Source organism: Mustela erminea, chromosome 20, assembly GCF_009829155.1.
Source record: "Mustela erminea isolate mMusErm1 chromosome 20, mMusErm1.Pri, whole genome shotgun sequence".
Lineage (NCBI taxonomy): Eukaryota > Metazoa > Chordata > Mammalia > Carnivora > Mustelidae > Mustela > Mustela erminea.
The window spans coordinates 21,427,284-21,450,829 of NC_045633.1; the positions used below are offsets into that span (position 1 = coordinate 21,427,284).

The 23,546-nt window shown below is 47.4% G+C and overlaps 1 protein-coding gene and 1 long non-coding RNA gene across 2 annotated transcripts; both read right to left on the minus strand.

Moving 5' to 3' along the window:
* Window positions 1-6,991: 6,991 nt before the first annotated feature.
* On the minus strand, window positions 6,992-9,645 carry LOC116581018. Its single transcript, XR_004281854.1, has 2 exons — window positions 9,128-9,645; window positions 6,992-7,133 (listed from the first exon to the last, which is right to left on the minus strand). It is a non-coding gene; the product is annotated as an uncharacterized LOC116581018 (long non-coding RNA).
* A 3,529-nt stretch (window positions 9,646-13,174) lies between these two features.
* On the minus strand, window positions 13,175-14,113 carry LOC116581009 (olfactory receptor 2C1). Its single transcript, XM_032327979.1, has one exon. It carries the CDS (start codon window positions 14,111-14,113, stop codon window positions 13,175-13,177), a length of 939 nt encoding a protein of 312 aa, XP_032183870.1.
* Window positions 14,114-23,546: the final 9,433 nt, after the last annotated feature.

A 23,546-nucleotide genomic window follows, 5' to 3' on the forward strand; every position in this document is an offset into this window, starting at 1 on the left:
TGGCAACCAAGGTCCGAGTCCTGGAGCAGCCTGTGAGCTGCACACGTTAGTGGCTGATGTGACAGCTCTCTTTTATGCCAGGGGAGCTGAGCAGACGTGGGGAAGCCCGGACATGGGGAGAGAGGCACTTCCCACGCGAGGCTGCTGTGCTCCCCTGCCGCAGATGCGTGCCCGCCCAGCACTCGGCCACCTCACCTCTGTCTGGTGCTTGCAGCTCCTGATCTTAATCACTAGAGACCAGATGAGTGAGACCAAATTCTGTTTTTTGTTGTTGTTGTTTTTTAATCACAGAGGTCTTAGACTATTTCTTTTCTGCCTCCTAGGTCTCACATGGTTTCCTAATGCCACTTGTAGAGGTTTTATAGTCCCTTATGCAAGAATTTCTAGTGACAGATGATGGGGTCTGTTCTCAGGTCCCAGATTCTGGGAAGGACTGGAAAGAGCTCAGTGAGGAGACAGGCCTGTTGGGAGTGCCTAGAAAGTCACTGAGATCCCACCTGAAACGGGGGATTGATACAGAGGAAAGCACTTTGAAGGGGTCACAGAGCTCACAACCCAGAGCTGGGGAACAGTCAGAAGGTATGCCAAAGTCTCTGCCCTCACCTGGGGCTGAGGAGGAATGCAGTTCTGAGCTTGAGTAGGCTGCAGGGTTCTAGATTAAATGCTTTTGAAATAACCCAGAAAACAATATTGCAAATGTTACTCAATGGTAACTGCACAGAGGGTGGAGACTTCTTACATGTAGCCCTAATTCTCCTTCACTACAACTGAATTCTGTTACTTCTAAACCAGGTACATTCACATCCGCAAGCTTGCCCTCACCTGCACACCAGCTCTTCCTGGACTTGAGACAAACCCTTCTCATGCAGCTTTTTTTTTCAACACAGGAAGAGAGAGGAGGGCAAAAATTGTTGATTTTAATTGTTAATTGTTGACATTATATTTGCTGTACTGTTCTCCTTTAAGCAGATGAAACAATTAGTATATCGTTATTTCATTAGAATCCTTGGGAATGTCCCTGCCGTCCGGTGTGTGGTTGCTGAGGCTGTGGGGTTGAATGTGAAGGGACAGGACTCACCGTGCGCCCAGGCCTGCTCCTGCAGCTCCCCCTGGCTTTGGGCTCAGATTCCTCATACTGGAAACTCCTCTGATCAGACTTGTGTGTGTTCCCTGAAGTTCTGTTATTAGGTCCACAGAATGAACCACTTCCATACTAAGATTCCTGCGGATGGATTTCTGGGACAGTGTATATTATGCTGGCGTGAGAAAAATGAAAGGCCTGAGTTACTGTGGTATTTTTAGGAAGACAAGGGTCATCTCTGGGTGGTGGGGCTTAAAGCTTCCCCCACCCCCCATGAAACATGTTTTTTCTGTAATGTGTATATACGGCTTTAGAATGAAGCAATTTTTCTTTCCTTTCTTTCTTTCTTTCTTTTTTTTTTTAAATAAATGGCTATTATGCCAACAATCTTGGCCCTACAGAGAGGGCCCTCTGCAGGGGCATCACTCAGAAGAATGACAGAGATCACACTCTGGGTAAGGATGCACATTCCCTCAGGGACAGACTGTCTCTGTTCCTCTCTCTCTCAAGACACACAGACTGGAAGACCCGAGAACGGATGAAACAGACAGCAGCAGCTGAGACTGCTGGGTGAGGGAAGGAGAAACCGGGAGAGTCTGAAAGCAGGCACGACACACAAACTGCAAAAAAGGGAAAGCAAGACACCAGAGGATCAGGACGGGGCGGCCAGCACGTGTGACAACGAGTGGGACCGAGGGAGGGGTGAGACATGGAAAGCAGTGGGGACAGAGTGTGGCATGTGGAGCATGGGGCTGGGGGACAGCCCGGGAGACGAGGCCCATGGGAAGAGCAGAAAGGTGCGAACGCACGTGCGCACACACAGCCAGAGCCGTCCTCAGGGGCGGCGGGCACTGAGTGGTGCTGGTGGGCTTGTGTGCCCAGGCCTTCAGGGGGCAGCGGGCCCTTCAGAAGGTCAGACCCTTAGAGCCATACACCCAGGGAGGCCCCCAAGCGAGGACATAGGCAGCTCTCAGGACAAAGAAGTGGGATTCGGGATAAAGAAGAGAAGGGCAGCTCTGGTAAATACCCCACAGCCCCTCCCCATCAGAGGATGCCCTTCCCGCTAGGTGTGTGAGGAAGGAAGCCCACAGTGGGGTAGCTTCCTGGGCATGGCCACACGCAGCCGCGGCAGAGCTGGACAAACTGGCACGTAGCTTCCTGAGTGGCTACCTCTGTCGTGCGGTGTGCAGGCCCCTGTGGTCTCACAGTGTGTCCCTTGTCCCCTGGCAGCAGGTGTGCCCTGGGGCGACAAGGAGACCGAGACCCTCCTGGCCATCCTCTGGGACACTCAACTTCCTGATGAACTCGGTCTCGTCAGCACAGCCAGACCTACAGGGTGGCGGCAGGACGTCTCTGGGAGCAGGGCGTTCTGTGGTCCCCAGAGCTGTCCTGTGCCGAGTTCAGCAGCCTGCGGTGGAGGTGCTGGGAGGTGGGGGCGGGCCGTGTGCCGGAGCCTTGTGTCCTTCATGAGGCAGTGGGTGCTCGGTCAAGTTCCTGGGCCTCTGCACCCAAGGTGGCGTGCTGTGCTGTTCCTGGCCACGAGGGAAGGGCTGTGGAGTCGGGAGAGCTGAGTCAGCAGAACAGGAAGCACATAGCGATCGGAGAAGGGGCCTGGGCGGACGGCGTGGCCAGGGATGAAGGGGACTTCCAGGAAACTGGCCGGGAAGGTAGGAGATGGGACCTGCTGGTCTTGTTCCCACACAGAATGGGTAGGACTCTTGGCTCTGACAGCCAGGGGACAGGGAAGTCCCCCCAGAGGCTGTCACCCCGCCATCAAGAGGGCGCTGCCTCGGCTGCTGCGAGCCCACAGCCCCGACGGATGGCCCGGTACGAGCCAGAGAGGCTGGTGCTAAGCGTTGCAGCTTTTCCCTGTCCCCTCTGCAGCCCAGGTCCGCCTCCGCCGGCCTCTCTCACGGAGCACATGGCGTTACAGCTCCAGTCCTTGGCTTCCTCAGACCACTGTGGGCCTCCAGCCCGGACTCTCTCCCCTTCCCTCCTGCTCCAGCAACGCCCTCCTGTCCTGACCCCGGTGTGTGTTGGCCGCGTCCCCGCAGCACGCTTTCCCCTCGTTTCCGCCGAGCTCAGGGAAGCCTGTTGCTACTCAGCTGCCGGCGACGAGGCCGTTGACAGTGGAGGGGAGACCTGGGGACAGACTGGCACAAACAGAACTGGCCTCTTGGCCTCAGATGGGTCACCGTGTCTGAACATCCAGAAAGAGACAGTATAGGGGCACCGGGGTGGCTCAGTCAGTTAAGCATGTGCCTCGGCTCCTGTCGTGATCCTGGGGTCCTAAGATGGAGCCCCGCATCAGGATCCCTGCTCAACGGGGATGTACTTCTCCCTCTCCCCCTGCTTGCTGCTCTGCCTACTTGTGCACACACTGTCTCTGTGTCAAATACATAAAATCTATGGGATGCCTGGGTGGCTCAGTTGGTTGGACGACTGCCTTCGGCTCAGGTCATGATCCCGGAGTCCCGGGATCGAGTCCCGCGTCGGGCTCCCAGCTCCATGGGGAGTCTGCTTCGCTCTCTGACCTTCTCCTCGCTCATGCTCTCTCTCACTGTCTCTCTCTCAAATAAATAAATAAAATCTTTAAAAAAATACATAAAATCTATTACAAACAAAGAGGAGTAGTATAGGACAGTAGATAGAATCTAGGAGTGATTTTCCCATAAGCCCAGGGTTAGGAGTTTGTAAATTCTGAAATCAGAGAATGAACTAGGCTAGTACTTAACAAAAGGCTGAATCCTGGAAGAAATTTCCATTTAGGGGATGCCTGGGTGGCTAAGCTGGTTAAGCATCTGCCTTCAGCTCAGGTCATGCTCCCAGGGTCCTGGGATTGAACCCCCATGTCAGGCTCCCTGCTCAGTGGGGAACCTATTTGTCCGACTCCCTCGCCGGTGTACGTAACTTGCTTTTTCCTTCTCATAAATAATAAGAACTTTAAAAAAAAGAAAAAAAGAAAGACAGTATAGAACAGTACATGGGATCTCCAGGTTTTTTCCTCACGACCACAGGGTTTGGACCGTGAACATAGTAAACTGGAAAATGCACTTAGGCTATTGCTTAGCACAAGGCTGACTCCCATGAAGAATTCCATTTACATATTTGTCCCTTATGGTGCTTTAACTGTGACTTTCCTCATTGTCCTGTTCTTTCTCCACAGCCCTGTGTCTTTTTGTTCCCTCAGGTCTTGAGATCAAAAACAAAACTAAAAAAGAGAATCAAAAAATGGATGACTTGGGGCAAGCAGAAGTGAGGAAGGCCATGTGGAGAAAGTCTAGGGAAAACCCTGAGCCTGGGAGAGACCAGAAGGGTGAGCCTGAGCCAGGAGGGCAACGTGGATGTTCTCCAGGGGAACAGGCGGGAGACCCCCGTCCCAGGACAGGAGGAGGCAGCTGACACCCCGGGCCAGGGAGAAGGCCTGTGCCCATCTCTGAGTGGGGGAGACGCTCTCAGGGCTCTCTGTCCACCCCAGCCAGTCCCCGAACTGGGAAAACGTCTAAGTGCCAGCAGTGTGGGAGAAGCTTTAGCCGAGGTTCCTACCTCATTCGGCACCAGAGTCCACACAGGAGAGGAGCCTCACGAGTGCGGCGAATGCGGGAAAAGCTTCAGAGAGGGCTCCAAGCTCCCTGCGCACCTAAGGACGTGCACAGTGGAGAGACCCTATGGCTGCGGGGAATGTGGGAAAAGCTTCAACCAGAGCTCCAGCCTCATTGTGCACCAGAGGACCCACACTGGGGAGAAGCCTCATCAGTGCACCGTCTGTGGGAAGAGATGCAACAACAGCTTCAGTGCTCACGGGAGAGTCCACAGCAGGCGGAGCCCCCAGCCCTGTGCGCATGTGGGAAAAGCTCCCACATCCATGCCCACCAGAAGACTCACACTGGGGAGAAGCCCTACAAGCGCTCTCAGTGTGAGAAAAGCATCCCCAAGAACCCTGTCCTCACCCCCCATCAGGGGCACACAGAGAAGACACACGCACACCCCCAAAAGGGACATAGGTTATGAGGGCATAGGAAAGCCAACACATCAGTCCCCTAGTGTGAGTCTCTCCCGAAGCATCTATCGGCTTGTGGAGGCTTCTGTGAGCGAGTCCCTGGCTAGGCAGGAGACTTACAAGCGGATCTCAAGAACCACAGCAGGGACAGGAATCCGAGTACATGTGCCCAGCTCTCTTCCTAGGCGTGCCTGTGACCCACAGTCCTGTGTCACCGTGGACTTCCACACAGGATCCACAGTCCTGCCAGGAAACAAGGGTAACCTTGTCCTGGAGAGAGAATGGGTGGCTAGAGGCCTGGGAATGGTTTCTGGGGTAGGTCAGAGAAGACCTTTTCCCTGCTCATGGGAAGCACACCTGGAAGGGAATGGCCTTGATGAATCCTAATCCAATAATGACCTCTAGGCACCTGCTCTCTGCCATGTCTACCTCAGAGTAGGTCACTGCTCTGTCCGCCAGTCACCCAGAAAATAGAGTAAAGCAGGAGGGAAAGCTTAAGTCACAGGGTACGACTACTCTAAGTGACTTAATCTCAGAGTAGGTGTGCCATCTGGGTTCCTCTTTCTAAGATTTCTCCTCTGTATCACGCCCACCCAGGTTCCTGGTTTCTTGTGTTACGTTTAATGGTTTCTATAGGTTTATAAGCATTACTATTTCTAATGAAAATAATGGTGTCTCTCCCTGTGCTCTCTTGGCTTTTGGTGCTTATTTTCTCGATTAGAGACTTTATCCTTGGGGACCTGGGTGGCTCAGGCAGGTAAGGATCTGCCTTTGGCTCAGGTCATTATCCTGGGGTCCTGGGATCAAGGCCTGTGTAGAGCTCCCTGCTCAGTGGGGAGTGTGCTTCTCCCTCTGCCTCTGCCCCCCACTTCTGCAAATGTGCTTTCTCTCTCCCTAAAATAAAGAAAATCTTATAAAAACCAAAAAACTTTATCCTGTGCATAGGCCCACAGGTTCCTGAAAGTGCCGAAGAGCCTGTGTTGGCACAGGAGGATATAGAGGGGAGCAGCAGAATTGGGTCGGAGGTGGGCTGCATGCTCACGGCGGGCGGGGGGGGGGGGGTCATCAGAGGTGTAAGGAAACGGGTGCAGGAGGAAGGACCTGCATTGAGGAGTACTAAGAAATAACCTATAACCCATTATTGTGAAGAGATATTTACCTGTGAAATTTCCACAGATTACACGTGGTCAGAGATGGGCGTCGCCTGGTTCCTGGCCTGTGCACACAAGCTGTTAGTACTTTCTTGAATTACGGTGAAAGCAAGAGTCATGGTGGCTGCTTCAGTCTTTTTGAGGAATTAAGCAAGAACAATTTTCTTCTTCAAAACAATAAAGAAAAGTTTTAGTTTCAGGGAAGAAAGAGAAGGCAGGCAAGTCCTAAGAATCCGTGTCAGTGTCTCCTTCAGTTGAGCCTTGCCCAGGCACTCACATTTGCCTGCACACACCGTTCCCGAGCAGGACTCCCACGACAGCCTATGCTGGTCGGTTCCCAGAGCCCCAGGCGCAACACTGCTCTATGCAGAGGGAAAATATAGCATCTTTCTGGGTTTCACTGTGACCTGTCCTGGGACACCTGACTCCACTGGACATCACAGTGGGGAAGAGACAGAACCCAGGTTGGATCTGCAGGGAAGGGCTGTGCATACCTGGTCAAGGAGCTAGATTTGCTTAATGAGGGAACCAGTGGAAGTCAGGGGAAACAACAAGGAACGGTGGCGCCCAGGCAGCCTCTCCAGCAGGCTCCTCCCACTCCCGGTTGCTGCAGCTAGGGAGTTGGGGGCAACTGCTGACTGCTTGCCTTGTTGAAGTGAGGCTGCCTCCCTACTCCAAACTGCTTCTGTCGGGCAGAGAAAGGAAGAGCCCAGCCCTCGTCTGTCAGCTGCCCTGTATGGTCTGGAGGAGACAGGTAGGAACTGGAGAGCACATTCATTTATTCATTCCTTCAAGAAATACTTGGTATTTCCTCGTTCTTTGCTATACCCAGTTCTTTAGCAGCCGCATACAACACCGTCAATGAAGCGGACACTCATCTTCCAGAATCACCTCACCGGACCTAGAAAAACACCAGCACCAGTCGGGCAGCACCTCCGGCTCCAACACCCTCAAGATGGGACCCAGCTCTGCCGGGCATCTCTTACAAGTCCTGATTAATCCAACCTTTCACTGCGTTCCCCCCACCCCATGGGGACTAGCTGCTCCCTGCGCTCACAGTGTCGGGTCCCTTTCTGCCTACCTCCCATGGACTCCCACAGCCTCACCACTGCACTGGCCCCTGGAGGAGGAATCTGAAGTAGGTGCATAGCAGGGAACACCTTCAGGCCTACAGCTCTCTTCTCTGGTACAGAACAGCCTCCTGGTTTGGTTCAGCCCTTCACGTGCCTATTAAGAAGCCGGTTTTCCCTCCTGTGTAAGAAATCCTGGCACTCACCAAATGGTTTCTGTACTTCCCTCCCTCACGGAAACATTTTAACCAATTGACAGAATCTCAGTGGGCACTTCCTTGTGATTTACTAACCACTCCTGCGGGCAAGACCCTCAAGATTCTCACAACCCAAAGATGACGGCCAAAGCCACAGGCCACCCTCCCCCCCTTTACAGATATCTGCTGTGGTTCCTCAGTCTAAGATGGCAGTTGGGTGCTCGCAGCCGAAACGGGAGCTGGATCCCTCCAGCTGCCCGACCCCAACTTTCCTTTCCCCTGGCCACCTCTTCTCGGCCTCTCCTGTGAGGGGACTACCCTACCAGCCAGTGCAGGAACCGGCTGGGGAATACTGGGACCCTGGGCTGGAGCACACACATTTCTCCACTGACCACATCACGTGCAAATCTCTGCATTTTGTATTTTAGCCCCCACATGATTGTTCTGTTACTCATCCTTGCCTGGCTTCCTGGCAGACAGTGAGAACACAGGACTCTAGCAAGTAACCTAAGTCCCTGAGGCAGGGGTCAGCCCTCCAAGAGAAAACTTGGTGCAGCCAACCCTGTTCTGGCAGATGGAAGAAGTGGGTCAGACATGCTCCATGGACTTCGCCATTGTAGTGGCACCTCTGGAGTTTGCAGAAATATGTGATTTACTAAGTGTTTCAAGTAAAGTCTGGGTTTCCTGGGAAGCCCAATGCACACTACTACAAAAGAAGAGGAAACTGGTCTGTTTGAAATGTCTCTGTCTTCCCTCTATTTTCACTACTAACGTTCTAAACAGATGGCTGAACCTCAGTACTACTGACATCTTGGTGCAGAAAGTTATTTATTGTGGAAAGGTATGGTGCGGGGAGAGGTAATGTTTTGTGCATTATAGGAAACAGGTAGCTGCACTCCTGCCTCCACCCACTAGATGTAATAAGGTGTTGCCACAAAATTGACTCCATTGTTACCATGTGCCTTTTCAGACAAAATCGTCCTTGGTTAGGAACCCCTGTCTAGGGACACGTCATTAGACCAGACTGGTATAAAAGTTTTCATCTCTCCACCTGGTCTTCCTACATAGCAGATCTGGACTTCCTGACTCTCCATGTATCTAATCCAATTGTACAACAAATCTCTTTCAAGGCCCTGGAGACTTCTTGTTACCACTGAAATAAGCTACGATCTCCAGGCTTACAAGGTTGTCCTCGACATTTGAGGCCCCTCCAGCCTCACTGTCTACTACCCTATGCACATTCCCCAACCAGCTCAGGTGAACCAGTTCTAGGTTCTGGAGTAAACAGGCTCTGGCCTTTCCAGTCTCAATGCCCTGACCAACTAAATTTTTCCTGCCTACAGTACTCTTTTCTTAGGGTCCTCTTCTTTCTTTTCACAGAAAGTGAACAGGAGGGGCTGCAGGTCTCCGTCCCTCCACCCAGGGGAGGAAGGGCACTTGAGCCTAGAAATGTGGAAAGAAGGAAACTTTTATGTCCTCAAAGAGAGCACTATGGAAAGGCAAGACCCCACAAGACGAGTACTGCCACTATCACCACCGCCTTCTTGAAGCCTCCGAACACTGGGAACTCCTCCTCGGCCCTGTCTCTAACACGCTCTCAAAGCGCCTTATGTAACTCCAACCAATACCAGGACATTTCTGGTGGGTTGTCTTCACCGGCTTAGGAGCTCTTGGAGGGCAAGAGGAGGGTCTGAGTGCTTTTCCGAAGGGCCTCAGTGAACGCGTGCTTCAACGCCGTACATCGCAAGGGCAGGAAGCTCGGAACCTTTCAAAGGTCTCTCCACGGGGAAATGCGCGGACGGGTGCCCCGAAGGGAGACGGGTGGCGCGCCGGCCACTTCCTCCCCACACCCCCCAAGAGGGGCGAGGTCCCGGCACACAGCCACTCGGGTCTTCGCGTCCCGGGAGGGAAGACCACAGCTGCAGGATACAGGGAGGGGCCGCAGAGCTCGGGGCCTTCCAGACGGGAAAAGTCAGCTTCACAAGTGTCACTCACCAGCCACCCCATCTTTTCCAACGCGCTAGACCGAAAGCTGCCGCGGGGAATGCCGGGACCTTCGGACGGCCTGACGCATGCGCAACGGCTCAGCCCCACCAACGGGCGGGGCGGGGTATGCAGGCGCTTCCTAAAGGACCTTTCGGTTTCTCTGGTTTCCGCCTTCCGCTAGTCGACAGCCCTCCTCACCAATGAATCGACAGGATCTTCTTGGTGTCGTGCCCTGGAGCCAATCGGGGTATTTAAGCAAACGGCGGGTGGGGGGAGCGGGGCTTTAGGCGTTTGTTAACTCTCTCCTATTGGTTACTGCTCTTCTGTTGGTCAGACGCTTCCGCTTCCGACTTGCCTGGGTTTTCTTTCCAAGGCAGGTGTTGCTCAGTGGGTTTTACAGATGGGACGGTGAAGTAGTTAAAGACCGTCGCGGTATTGATGTGCTACGCACACTTGTAAACACGTCCATACTACGTCATCCTGACATCCTATTAAGTCAATAGAATTACCTTTTTCATCCTCGAGAAGAGGAAACCACGACCGTTTTTAAGTGACTGTCACGAGAGAACTAGGGTTTCCAACCCAAAGTTTTCTTCCCTGTTTCAGTTTTAAATATCCCGTGCGTACCGCAAACCGTTCTCCCATGAAAAGAGTTTCCGCATTTCTTATTCCACAAGCTGCACTCTCTTCCCAGAGGAAATAACTGTTACTTGTGTGTATATTTTTCTGAGCCTGCCTATGAAATTTTGCCCGTTTATCTTGAAGGTTTTCTATTTCGATATATCGACCTCACCTTTTATCTTTAGGCTGTCCCGTTTAGTCATATACCAGAACGTTATTCAATCTTCAATCATTTCCATTTTGGTGGATACTGAAATACTTTCCTAATTTTGATGTGTCTTTGTTATCCTTGATTGGGATATTCTGGATATATTTTGAAGAATGAGCTGATAGATTGGGATGTGGAGTTTGAGGGAAGTTAGTGCAGACTCCTCTGTGGTCTCTCTGCCTTTATGCTGGCCCATTCATCCATCCATCATTTATGAAGACACTGGTTGCCCAGTGAAGGAGTATACTGGATCAGGACATAAATGGAAGGAGGTGGGAAGTGAAATAGACTAACTAATCTCCCTATGAATGCATTCCACTTTGATTAAATATAACACTGAGTAATTTTTTCTAAACAATCCTGCACGCATTGTCTATTTGATCCTTAAAATGATCCTGCAAGGTATTCTATTCACTTTACAGATGATAAAAGTGAGTGCTGGAGAGATCAAATCTACTAGCTACCATATCTCATTATTTCTGGAGTACATAAAAATGCTCATACCTCCTTGTGTCATAACTTTTCTGTTATCTGCTGTGTCCCTACTTAGAGCGCAGAGTAACTAGACAGCTACATTTTAGGAAAGAGAGAGCAGAATGATTGTGGAAGACGGCAAATATAACAATTAGCTTTTTCTCCTCCAGTTCCCTGTGTTTTACTATGACTCTAACTCCACGTTAGATTAAAAATATTCTGTAATTTTGATGGGAAGTTCTTCATTACTCCAAAGTGTTTAAGGATTCCCTCTTTATTTTCCTATTTCCTTCCAAGTTATTTAACAGTTTAAATGACTTGCCTAGAAGATATGACTGTTCAGTTTCCTTGGTAGTTACGGTTCTCATATATTAATCCACTGCCATTCTGGTTTATATATTAACGTAGGAGTTTAGTCATTCTAACCCTACCTTCTGAGAAATTCGTCTACTCTAAGCTTGCTTTTTAATAAAAAATTTGAACCTGCAAGTCTCTGGAGTTTGATAAATACACCAAGATAATGCCAGTACTTGGTTAGATCTGGAGACACACTTGAAATATTAGTGAGTGGAAAATCATTAATATAGGTCATGGCTCGGATTACAACTGGAAAAACCAATTCAGAACAATAACATAACTAGATTTGTTTGGAGGGGGCATTATAGATATGTTCAAGGTGGATATTTGTCACTTTTTTTTTGGCACTGTCCAAGAGACAGGGTAGCTCCAAAGTAGTAAACATAAAAATCCTTCATTTCACAAGTTTAGTTCATAGTGTGAAAATGTGTGGGGCTTAATTCATTTCACTAAATATTTATTGAGCATCTGCTACGTATGAGACCTGTGTTTAAGTGTTGTGGAGTGATATACATAAAGTATATCACTCTTCTGAAAATAGTCCTAAAACTATTGATTTCCTTTTCTTTGGAAATGTAGTTGCTAAACAACTTACTCATACTAACCCAGTTTCTCTAAGGAAAGAGTACATGAAATATGGTACTATGTATGTATTCCCATGGCAATTCTAGTGTGCTATATCACATATTGGCATTCTAATTCTAATACCTGTGTTCCTCAAGTTGACTCATGGTGTGCTGGACTGATTGCTGAATTCCAGTAATGTTAAGATTGAAAAAAAAAAAAACCACAGAACTTGAGGCAGGGGACATGCTTTTTGGAGAGATTGATCTTTACTGGGCTCCTAAACTTGCTTAAAGAGTCTCAGAGCATCCCATAATCCAGCAATTATATAACATATCCAAATGCTGATAACAAATCTCATGGCTGGGACTTTGGAGGAGGAAATTTAAATAAAAAGGTTTAATTGAAAGGAAAAGAGTCTTTCTTTTTTCCTCATTAAATATTAGATGAAGCAGAAGATGGCATGTAGACATAAGGAAGATAAACAAGATGACAAAGGAACATATGGATAAGAAGTATTAGTTAACAAGGGCACCTGGGTGGCTCAGTCAGTTGGACATCTGGCTTCAGCTCAGAACATGATTCCAGGGTCCTGGGACCGAGCACTGTGTCGGGATTCCTGTTCAGTGGGGAGTCTACTTCTCCCTCTCCCTCTGCCCCTCCCCCCAACTTGTGCACTCTCTCTCTCTCTTTCTCTCTCAAATAAATAAATAAAATCTTTTTTAAAAAAGAAAGTACGGGGGACGCCTGGGTGGCTCAGTTGGTTGGACGACTGCCTTCGGCTCAGGTCATGATCCCGGAGTCCTGGGATCAAGTCCCGCATCGGGCTCCCAGCTCCACAGGGAGTCTGCTTCTCTCTCTGACCTTCTCCTCGCTCATGTTCTCTCTCACTGTCTCTCTCTCAAATAAATAAATAAAATCTTTTAAAAAATTTAAAAAAAGTACGGGTAGATAGACTGAAATACTGAGAAGAGGCAAAAAGAGATTGAGAAAGATGGGGGAATGGATAGGTACAAAGGTGAACTGTTTGAGTTTTCATTTACTATTAATCAATTCTGATTATTTTATGGAATGATATCATTGTATAAGGATATTTCAAGTGGAACTGCCTTTTAAAGTGCTTAATTTTCTACAAATAGGAAAGTAATATTATTACGTGTAATAAATAACATATAATAACATGTGTACAACAAGACAGTGAGCTATGTCTGTACTGAGTCAACAACCTCTGAGCTGTTGATGAGACTCACCTAAGATCTATCGTTATCTGTAGTCCACAGGATTTTCAGTACATAAGCACAGACGATTAGAAACAACTAACCATATCTTTGCAGCTTAGGGTTTTGGGGAATATATCTTGGTTGCACTAGGGCTGGCTCTCCTCATATTCATCAAGACAGAGTGAGAATGAGATAAAGGCAGAAGAGGAAGAGGAGTTAAATGATGATGGGAGTTTTCCCTTCTCTCAGCCAAGTTCTCGTCCCTTTCCCAGCAGCCTCCTTAGTGCTCCCTTTACCTCCTTGTTTCTTAGAGTGTAGATGAGAGGGTTCACCATTGGTGTGACCACAGAGTAGAAGAGGGAAATGAATTTGCCCTGATCCTGGCTGCTGGTCTTAGCCGGAAGGAGATAGCCATAGATAGCTGAGCCATAGAAGAGTAACACCACCACCAGGTGGGAGAGGCACGTATTAAAGGCCTTTCTCTGTCCCTCCGCCGAGCGGATCTTCAGCACTGCTTGAGCTATGTAGCAGTAGGAGATCAGGATGACGCTCAGAGGGACAGCAGTGAAGAAGGTGCAGACACCATTGAGCACAGCCTCATTGAGACTCGTGTCTCCACAGGCCAGTTTGATCATGGCAGGCACCTCACACAGGAAGCTGTCCACCTTCCGGTGCCCACATAATGGGAGCTGCAGAGTGAACGTCGACTGGATCAGAGAGTTGCTCAAGCCACCCAACCATGCAATGGCAGCCAACAGCCAGCACAGCCGAGGGTTCATCACGGTGGTATAGTGCAGAGGCCGGCAAACTGCCACATAGCGGTCCCATGCCATCACCACAAGCAGAATGCACTCGGTAGCCCCCAGCCACAGGAAAACGTAGAGTTGGGTCACACAGCCTCCATAGCTTATGGTCTTGTCTGGTCCCCATAAGTTGATCAGCATTTGGGGGACTGAGCTAGTAGTAAAAGCAAGGTCTAGGGACGAGAGGTTGCTGAGGAAGAAGTACATGGGAGTGTGGAGCCGGGCATCCAGGCAGGAAAGTAGGATAATGGTTGAGTTCCCAAGCAAGGTCAGCAAGTAAGAGAAGAGAATGACTATGAAAAAGATTATCTCCAGCTGAGGATGGTCAGATACGCCCATCAGAATGAAGCCCTCCGAGAAGCTGTAGTTGGAATCTGCCATTCTGGTTGCTGTCAGTCACTTGAGGGATCTGTCTAGGGAAAACCACTGAGAAAAAAGCAAGTAAAAAAAGCAAAGTAGATAAGTCTGATCTGCATCAGAGAGAGTCTATCAGTTTTCTGGGCGTCATATGTAAGTACCAATTTAATTTTTGTGACTGTACATGTTCACTGCAATCCCCAACAACTGTCAGTCCCACATGAATGGAAATTTTATTCCATCGAATGGCAAACGTGAGTTATTGTTGCATTGAAAAAAGTGCCTTATGAAGAACAAAAAGATTAGGGATCTTTAGCACAGCGGTCACAACAGGGTAGAGGGAGTTGACCATTAGAATTACATGTAGAGGGCGCCTGGGTGGCTCAGTGGGTTAAGCCGCTGCCTTCGGCTCAGGTCATGATCTCAGGGTCCTGGGATCGAGTCCCGCATCGGGCTCTCTGCTCAGCAGGGAGCCTGAGTCCCTCTATCTCTCTCTCTGCCTGCCTCTCTACTTGTGATTTCTCTCTGTCAAATAAAAAAAAAAGAATTACATGTAGAAATTCTTAAAATGCACATTTCCCGGGGCGTTTGGGTGGTTCAGTGGGTTAAAGCCTCTGCCTTCAGCTCAGGTCATGATCCCAAGGCCCTGGGATTGACCCCGCATTGGGTTGTCTGCTCAGCAGGGAGCCTGCTTCCTCCACTCTCTGCCTGCCTCTCTGCCTATTTGTGATCTGTCTGCCAAATAAATAAATAAAACCTTTTAAAAAAATACACATTTCCCCAGCCAAGGTTTTTATATGTTCATGGGAGAGGGAAGCGGACTCACTCTACTTGGAAAAGCTCTCCAGAAGTTGCTGATAAACATCTCCCCTCTCTTCCAAATCCTTCCCATTCTTGGTGAAAACTCCTGGTCTAGAAAGAAGAAGTTTGAAGAAGAACATGATGAGTCTATAAAATCATGAAAAAAGTGAAAAGAGTCAATAATTCACCAAATACAGAAGACACAAACATGTAAGTTAGGAGGAGGTAAAGGTAGGATAAACAAACTGCACATACGCCTCAGTAAAGTTAGGTGGAACAGGCTAAGGAAATAAACAGCAGTTATGCATAGGGGGTTAAAAGAGTTAGTGGGTACCCATTATTGGTAAAGGAAACTGGAAGATTTTGGAGGGTATCCTTGATCTTTTGAGATATATAACCATCATCCCCATGGAGTAACTCTTAACATCTCACAAATAAAAATTAGGCCTTGCAAAAATTGACAAGGCAAGAAACAACAAATGTTGGAGAAGTTGTAGAGAAAGAGGAGCCCTCTTATACTGTTGGTAGGAATGCAAATTGGTACAGCCACTTTGGAAAACAGTGTGGAGTTTCCTCAAAAAATTAAAAATAGAGCTTCCCTATGACACAGCAATTGTACCACTGAGTCTTTATCCCAAAGATACAGATGTCACCAAAAGAAGGGCCATATGCACCCAATGTTCATAGCAGCAATGTCCACAACAGCCAAAATGTGGAAAGAGGGCGCCTGAGTTGCTCAGTGGGTTAAGCCGCTGCCTTCGGCTCAGGTCATGATCTCAGGGTCCTGGGATCGAGTCCCGCATCAGGCTCTCTGCTCGGCAGGGAGCCTGCTTCATCCTCTCTCTCTCTGCCTGCCTCTCTGCCTACTTGTAATCTCTCTCTGTCAAATAAATAAATAAAATCTTTAAAAAAAAACAAAAAAAAATGTGGAAAGTGCCAAGATGCCCTTCAGCAGACAAATGGATAAAGAAGATGTGGTCCATATACACAATGGAGTATTACTCAGCCATCAGAAAGGATGGATACCCAACTTTTGCATCAACATGGATGGAACTGGAGATGATGCTGAGTGAAATAAGTCAAGCAGAGAAAGTCAATTATCATATGGTTTCACTTATTTGTGGAACATAAGGAATAGCATGGAGGATATTAGGAAAAGGAAAAAATGAAGGGGGAGAAATTGGAGTGGGAGACGAACCATGAGAGACTATGGACTCCAGAAAACAAACGGAGGGTTTTAGAAGAGAAGGGGTGGGGGGAGGTAAGCCTGTTGATGGGTATTAAGGAGGGCACGGACTGCATGGTGCACTGGGTCTTATATGCAAGCAATGAATCACGGAACTCTATATCAAAACTAATGATACTCTACTAAAGACAGCTATTCAAGCAGAGACTACCCAAGTTGTCATGATACAAGGGATTATGCGCCACCACCGAGAGAATATACTCCCCGTGATTATGGTCATTCTAGTTCACATCATGACTACCCGTCAAGAGGCTACAGTGATAGAGATGGCTATGGTTGTGATCGTGACTATTCAGACCATCCAAGTGGAGGTTCCTACAGAGACTCATAAGAGAGTTATGGTAACTCACATAGTGTTCCATCTACACAAGGGCCCCACCATCTTATGGTGGAAGCAGTCGCTATGATGATTACAGCAGCTCATGTGACAGATATGGTGGAAGTTGAGACAGTTACTCAAGCAGCCGAGGTGATCTCTACTCACGTGGTCGTGATTGGGCTGGCAGACAGGAAAGATGGCTTCTCCCTTCTGTGGAAAGGGGGTACCCTCCTCCACATGATTCCTACAGCAATTCAAGCCACGGAGCACTAATAAGGTGGTGGCCGTGGAGGAAGCCGATCCAATAGAGGAAGAGGCAGGAGCAGATATTAGAAACAAACAAAGGGGTGCCTGGGTGGCTCAGTGGGTTAAGCCTCTGTCTTTGGCTCAGGTCATGATCTCAGGGTCCTGGGATCGAGCACTGCATTGGGTTCTCTGCTCGGTGGGGAGCCTGCTTCCCGCCCCCCTCTGTCTTCCTCTCTGCCTACTTGTGATCTCTCTCTCTCTCTGTCAAATAAATAAATACAATCTTTAAACACACACACACACACACACACACACCCCAAACAAAACTTTGGACCAAAATTCCTGTTCAAAGAAACAAACAAAAAAGTGGAACCTTTTCTGTCATAACTATTCAAGGACTACTAAAAGGGAAAATTGTGTTACCTTTTAAAAATTTCCTGTTTAAGTTCCCCTTCCATAATTTTTATGTTCTTCTGAGGGTAAAAAAGTAAAACCCGTTTAATCTTATTTGGCTTTATGACATTGCTATCGATAAGCAAATGTTAAATGTGTTAAGTACTTGACTTGTGTACTAGTGTTGTAATTTTTCAAGTTAAAAGTGTCCCTAAAGGCCAATTCCTATATCTGACTTTTCCCCGTAAATGAAGCAAAGCAATTCTAAGACCTTCCACAAACATCTAGCCATCTAAAATGGAGAGGTGCATCCTTCTGCTATACAAACAAGCTAGCTATTAGAGGGCGGTCGGGGCATGCTACTCTCAGGGTTCAGAGTGTCTTCAAAGTGAAATCTCCATGTTCTTTGTATGAAAAACCTGAGATCAGATGCTTATGTAAGGAAAGTGCTTTTCACCCTATGAATCCAAAAAAAAAAAAACAACCAAATAATGCTGGTCATATTTTGTCTGACATTTCCTTGGGAATCTACAAGAACCTTCTATCTCCCCTCCCCCAAGAAGACCATTTAAGTGTGCCTTAAGCAACTACAGTATACTAAATAAAAAGTTTGGCCAAAACAAAAACAAACAAACAACAACAAAAACATGATGTACTGTATGGAAACTATCATAACACAATAAAAATGAATAAAACAAATATTAACTTTAAAAAAAATAGGCCTCGTTAATAATGGGCCAGTAGCATCCCTCTATCAAGTCAGGGATGATAAAGGATTTCAGAGAACTTTTTTCCCTCAGAGAACTTTTCAACCCTCCTTCAGGCAGAGCTTTACCTTACACATCAAGCAAAGTTTTAACTACTTGTCCTTTTCATTTAAAACCTAAGGAAGCAGAGGAACGGACTTACCATCTGATAGCCGGCTCATCTTTCTAACCCAGAGTTTGTTCTGAAATCCGTCTCCTACCTCTGGCTAGCAGAAGTGCTTCTCCTCTTGTACCCACATAGGGGAAAGAAACGGGCAGACACTGCCCATTTCTTTCCATAAACTGTGTGAAATTTGGGTGGCTGTTGTTTTGTGGCTGCTCAGGGATGCCAGAATTTCAGACCGGGCTCTATTCATACAGAATGGTGTTCAGCCCAGGAACAAACCAGCCAGAGCAAAAAAGGAAAAACCATACCTAGAGTGGGAAGCGATCAGCCTCAGTCACCAGAAAGAACAGAAGGAAATGCAGGATCAGCTAGATTCTCGGTCTGAGCCCGACACACTCCCCAAGCCAACGGGACTGCAACTTCAAGTTTGAATTCACCAACTGGGCTGCCCTTCAGTTTGTCCTCCTCCCTCAGAGGGTCTCTTTCCCTGGTTCCTGTTTCTCTCATAATCTGGGAAGGTTAAATCGATCCTGCACTACTGGCATTTTAAGGGGGGCCTAGACAGAACAATAGTGATCTCAAAGGGTGTGCCATTTATGGGCCACTTTTGGCAGGGGAACAGCCAGATGGAGGTTTTCAGGAGTGGCTTATATGATGCACAGATGGTCATCCTGGCCTGCTGGTGAAGTGGTTTGAATGTTAAAGATATTGAGAAACACAGCTGAGACTTGTGTGTCAAAGAGAATCCCAGATACTGTAATCGCCCACCGTCACCCAGTTTTCTGCCTGCTCCTCCTCCGAATTTCACAACTCTCAACGGACCACTCGTGGACTAGGTGCCACATCTGGAATTGGCGTTGGCCACCTCCTGTCATGACAACTGCTCCAGAGCCACTGGCGTTCCCGGTTTGAGACAGCATGCTCTCGGAGTCCAAGCCTTACTTTAATATTAGCCTGAGCAGTGAAGGGAAAGTGCATCATCAAAAGCAGAGAAACAAACCCAATTCTAAATTCCCAGTCCTGGTAGAGAAGTTTTTAAGACATGTTTGAAGTATTTCCTCTATTTGGGAGAAGGCTGGCAACGACATTCTTGAGAGCTGTTTGTGCCTGACTCTCTTGCATGGATGTTCTAAGTTAATCTTTCTTAAGGACATGGTCAGAATGGGAAAGGGGTTTTCAGTGGAGAGTAACATTGAGGGAGAATGGCAAGGAGAACCTCAAACAAAACAAAACAAAACAAATTTGTCTAGACGGACGAAGTCTAAGGTGAAATACAAACAAAATCTCTCCAGGCAGAAAGTTTAAGGTATCTGGGGCACCTGGGTGGTTCAGTTCTCTGCCTTCAGCTCAGGTCATGATCCCAGGGTCCTGGGATCGAACACCGCATCGGGCTCCCTGCTCAGGGGGGAGCCTGCTTCCCCAACCCCCCACCTGCCTCTCTGCCTACTTGTGATCTCTGTCTCTCTCTGTCAAATAAATAAATAAATAAAATCTTTTTTTAAAAAGAAAATTTAAGGTATTTGATCAGATGAACAGGAATTTTTTCCCTAAATCTTAGAATTCAAGAATGAGATATAAGTGAGTTTGAATCTTAAAAGAGATAAAATAGGACCAGTAAACCAAAAAGGTGACAGAGTTCAAACTAAAATGATGGAAATTGTAATGCCTAAGGGGCATCCCAGTTTTAAAATATTGAACTTTAAGAAACAGTTATAGAGAGAAATTAAGGGAATAAATGCTGTCTGAAGGGGACTTCAACTTTTGACGTTCATATCAGGGGAGACAACCAGTCTCCCTTAAAATTGATTTTGAAGCTGCTGTTAGAACAGAAGTCCGGGCTGCACAGATCATGAGCCTGGATCTGGTGGCAGCAGTTCTAACGAGCCCAGGATCTCACAAAATAGGAAAAGGGCTAGACATAAGGCAGCATGTCACATAGGTATACCAACCGAATACCACCGACTCAGAATGGAGATGGCTGGATAAGCATGGTGTCCAGGAAAGCTCTCCAGGCCACCTCTATCTGCAAGGTGACAGCAGTTTGCAGTGGGTGTCACCAAAGGGAAAGCAGAGTGTTTGACATGAGGACCAGAAGGGAAGCCTCCTGCCCTGCAGTGCCTGGCCAGTTGCTTAGTGGAAGGTCTTACCTGATTTGCCTGATGGCTTAAAAGACACGGAGCCTGTGCGGATTTTTACAGAGGAGGAAGCAGGAGACAATTGTTCCCACAGAGAATAGCGAAGACATCAGTTCGTTTAACAAGTGGTTGAAGGGAGGTTTGACTTTGCTTTCTCTTCCACTTAATGTCTTCACAATAATGAGGATTTTATAGATGCGATTGCACAACAGGTGTTTTCCTCTGAAAAGGAATATAGGCTTAAATTAAAAACAAGAGAAATTATGACTGTACCTTTTTAGGTTTTAGCATGATAAAATATGGGTAATTTCCTTGGCAAGAGAGAGAGATGTGCCTAGAGATTTGCATGCCTAAGGGCACTGGACTATAACCAAGTCTTCCAGGACCTTCTCATGCTGAGGATTCTGATCCTAGGAGTCAAGTGCGCACTGAAGAATTTTGTTTTTGTTATTCTCATCGGTTTAAGAATTTCCCAGCTTCTCTCCTGGACCATTTTACAAATGACTTTGTTAAAGAGTTCTTCACTTGTAGTTTTCAAACTTCCCTTCACAGTTCAAATATGTTTGCCTCCCATCTCTTCGCTCAGCTGATAGAGAAGGTCACACATGGCCTTGGGGCTCTAAAGCCATGTCACCTCCAACCCTTTTTCTGTGGGAAGATTCCAAATCAGCACCTTTAAAAAGCCATTCACTTCACACTCTCTTTCCTTTCCCCATCTTGGTTCCCATTTTGACTCTCATAAACCCTGAAGTCTCTGTTAATAAAAGTCTGTGGATGGTTCACGAGAATATACCTTTGGCTTCAGGACTCTGCCAAATCCATCACACTGTCCCTGGTGGGCCAAGTAGGAGAGAGAGAGAGAGGAATTAGGGAGGAGGCTCTGTGCCGGTGCTTCCCTGCCCACTAGTTGGGAGCACAGTCTTTTAACCTTGGGGCTGGCCCTGGCAGCACGGGCTCTGCCACCTGGAAGCCCAGCTGACTCGGGCTCATTCTGCAGAGCCCAAGAGGGCACTTCCATTCCCCATAGGTAATTGTCACAAAGCATTTGCGTGGCCAGCATATAGGGAAAAGTCTGTCTCTGAAGACCCGCTCCATCTTTCACCTCAGTTCGAACCCAAAGATATATTACTAATTTAATAGTAATAAGAATAACCACATTCTTTAACTAATGACCAGTGATGTTACTGTATCCCTTTCAACTTACTTTCATATGCTCCAGCTCAAGTTTTTTTTTTTTTTAAGATTTTATTTATTTATTTGACAGACAGAGATCACAAGTAGGCAGAGAGGCAGGCAAAGAGACAGGAATGGAAGCAGGCTCCCTGCTGGGCAGAGAGCCCCATGTGGGGCTCGATTCCAGGACCCTGGGATCATGACCTGAGCCGAAAGCAGAGGCTTTAACCCACTGAGCCACCCAGGTGCCCCATCCAGCTCAGTTTTTAAAATGCTTTCTGGGGCGCTGAGCTGGCTCAGTTGGTAGAGCATGGGACTCCTGATCTCATGGTTGTGAGGTTGAGTCCTGCTGTGGGTGTAGAGATTGCTTAAAAATAAAATCTTTAAAATGCTTTTTATGGCAGTTGGAGCAGGTGGTCTGGTCACCACTCAAGAGATAAGTTAACTGAGCAGGAAGTGATTGTATGATGTGCTTAGTGTTAAACATCAGTGACTTCAGTGTTTGCTTCTGCACTGAGCATAAACGAGCCTTCCTACAGAGAAGTGGTAAGGGTTTTGGACGCATCATCTGGGAGAAGCCATCCTTGAGTGTTTTTTGGGGAGGAGAAGAGGAGAAGTGATTCCCATTATCTCTAGCCCTAACGTAACCCACGAGTCAGGGGTATGAGCCTTCGATGCTACCACCATGCTGTGTGAAGAGTAATCACTTATGAACGATACTAAATAAGTACATATAAGGTGACTGGTAACCTCGTCAGGTCATTAGATGTCATGGAAGATACATTATCCCAGAAACTGCAGACTTAGAAACCACGTCATGCAAAGGACTGGTCACTGAGGGTTCACCACATGCCAGGTGCCTGTGGTGTCCAGGGGTGAGCAGGATGGCCCCGGCCCCCGTTGACCGGGGCTCTCCATCCCATAGTCTCAGGCAAGGGTCTCACGCATTAGCGCTGCCTGCTGACTTATGCCAGACACTGTGCTCAGCAGCTTACAAACATTGTCACAACGACCACACCAGGCGGGTTTTATTCCTACTTTACAAGAAACTAAGGCTCAGGGGTGCGTGGGTGGCTCAGTGGGTTAAGCCTCTGCCTTCGGCTCAGGTCATGATCTCAGGGTCCTCGGATTGAGACCTGCATTGGGCTCTCTGCTCAGGGGGGAGCCTGCTTCCTTCTCTCTCTCTGCCTGCCTCTCTGCCTACTTGTGATCTCTCTCTCTGTCCAGTAAATAAATAAAATCTTTAAAAAAAATTCTTTAAAAAAAAAAAGGAACTAAGGCTCAGGTATTATATTACTCATCTAAGCAAAGAGAAACTTAAATCAGGTCTAATTTACTACAAAGTCCACGCTCATGAAAAATCGAATCTCAATGAACAAAAATGGGGAATTCAGTAAATGATGGCCTCTCCTGGACTATTACACCAACTGTCATCATCGGACTCTGTAAGTCTTCTCTTACTTTGATTTAATTTAATCTTATTTTATTTTATTTTCTACTTTATTCTCAGTCCCTACTCTCATTCCGCTCCACACTCATGGGCACTGAATGTGGCTGACATGCAAAGCATCTGGGTCTAATTGTACCCTTGTAAAACACAGTGTGTCTTATATATGTAAATGTTTTAAATTGACATGCATGGCTTTTGCCATCGACTTCATTCTGTTTCTTACCTTTTAACTTCTTTTTTTTTTTTTACAAGGTTCTCACTTGTTTTATTTTTTTATTTATTTTTTTAAAAGATTTTATTTATTTGTCAGAGAGAGAGCGAGCACAGGCAGACGGAATGGCAGGCAGAGGCAGAGGGAGAAGCAGGCTCCCTGCTGAGCAAGGAGCCCGATGCGGGACTCGATCCCAGGATGCTGGGATCATGACCTGAGCCGAAGGCAGCTGCTTAACCAACTGAGCCACCCATGTGTCCCAGTTCTCACTTGTTTTAAAAGACACAACCATGTTGCTATGTGCCCAATTGCTTCAGTATTTCTCATACTGAATACACATCTATCGTATTTTATTTTTCATTCATAGGGATGAATGCACAGCCTGTCTTAATTTCCCACTACCATAAACAATGCTGCAATGAACATTCGTGTGTATATCCCATCATGGAAATGGATGAGTGTCTATAACAGATATGTGTGTATGTACGTATGTATGTAAGTATATTCTAGATGGGGATTGCTGGGCAACAGGGATATACTTATGAGCCTTCTCAGATTCTGCCAATGGGTCGATGCAGTCTATGACACCCAACAGCTAGAAATGAAGATT

Coding starts and splice junctions, on each gene's coding strand:
- LOC116581009 (XM_032327979.1), bottom strand. CDS start 14,113: ATGGCAGATTCCAACTACAGCTTCTCGGAGGGCTTCATTCTGATGGGC.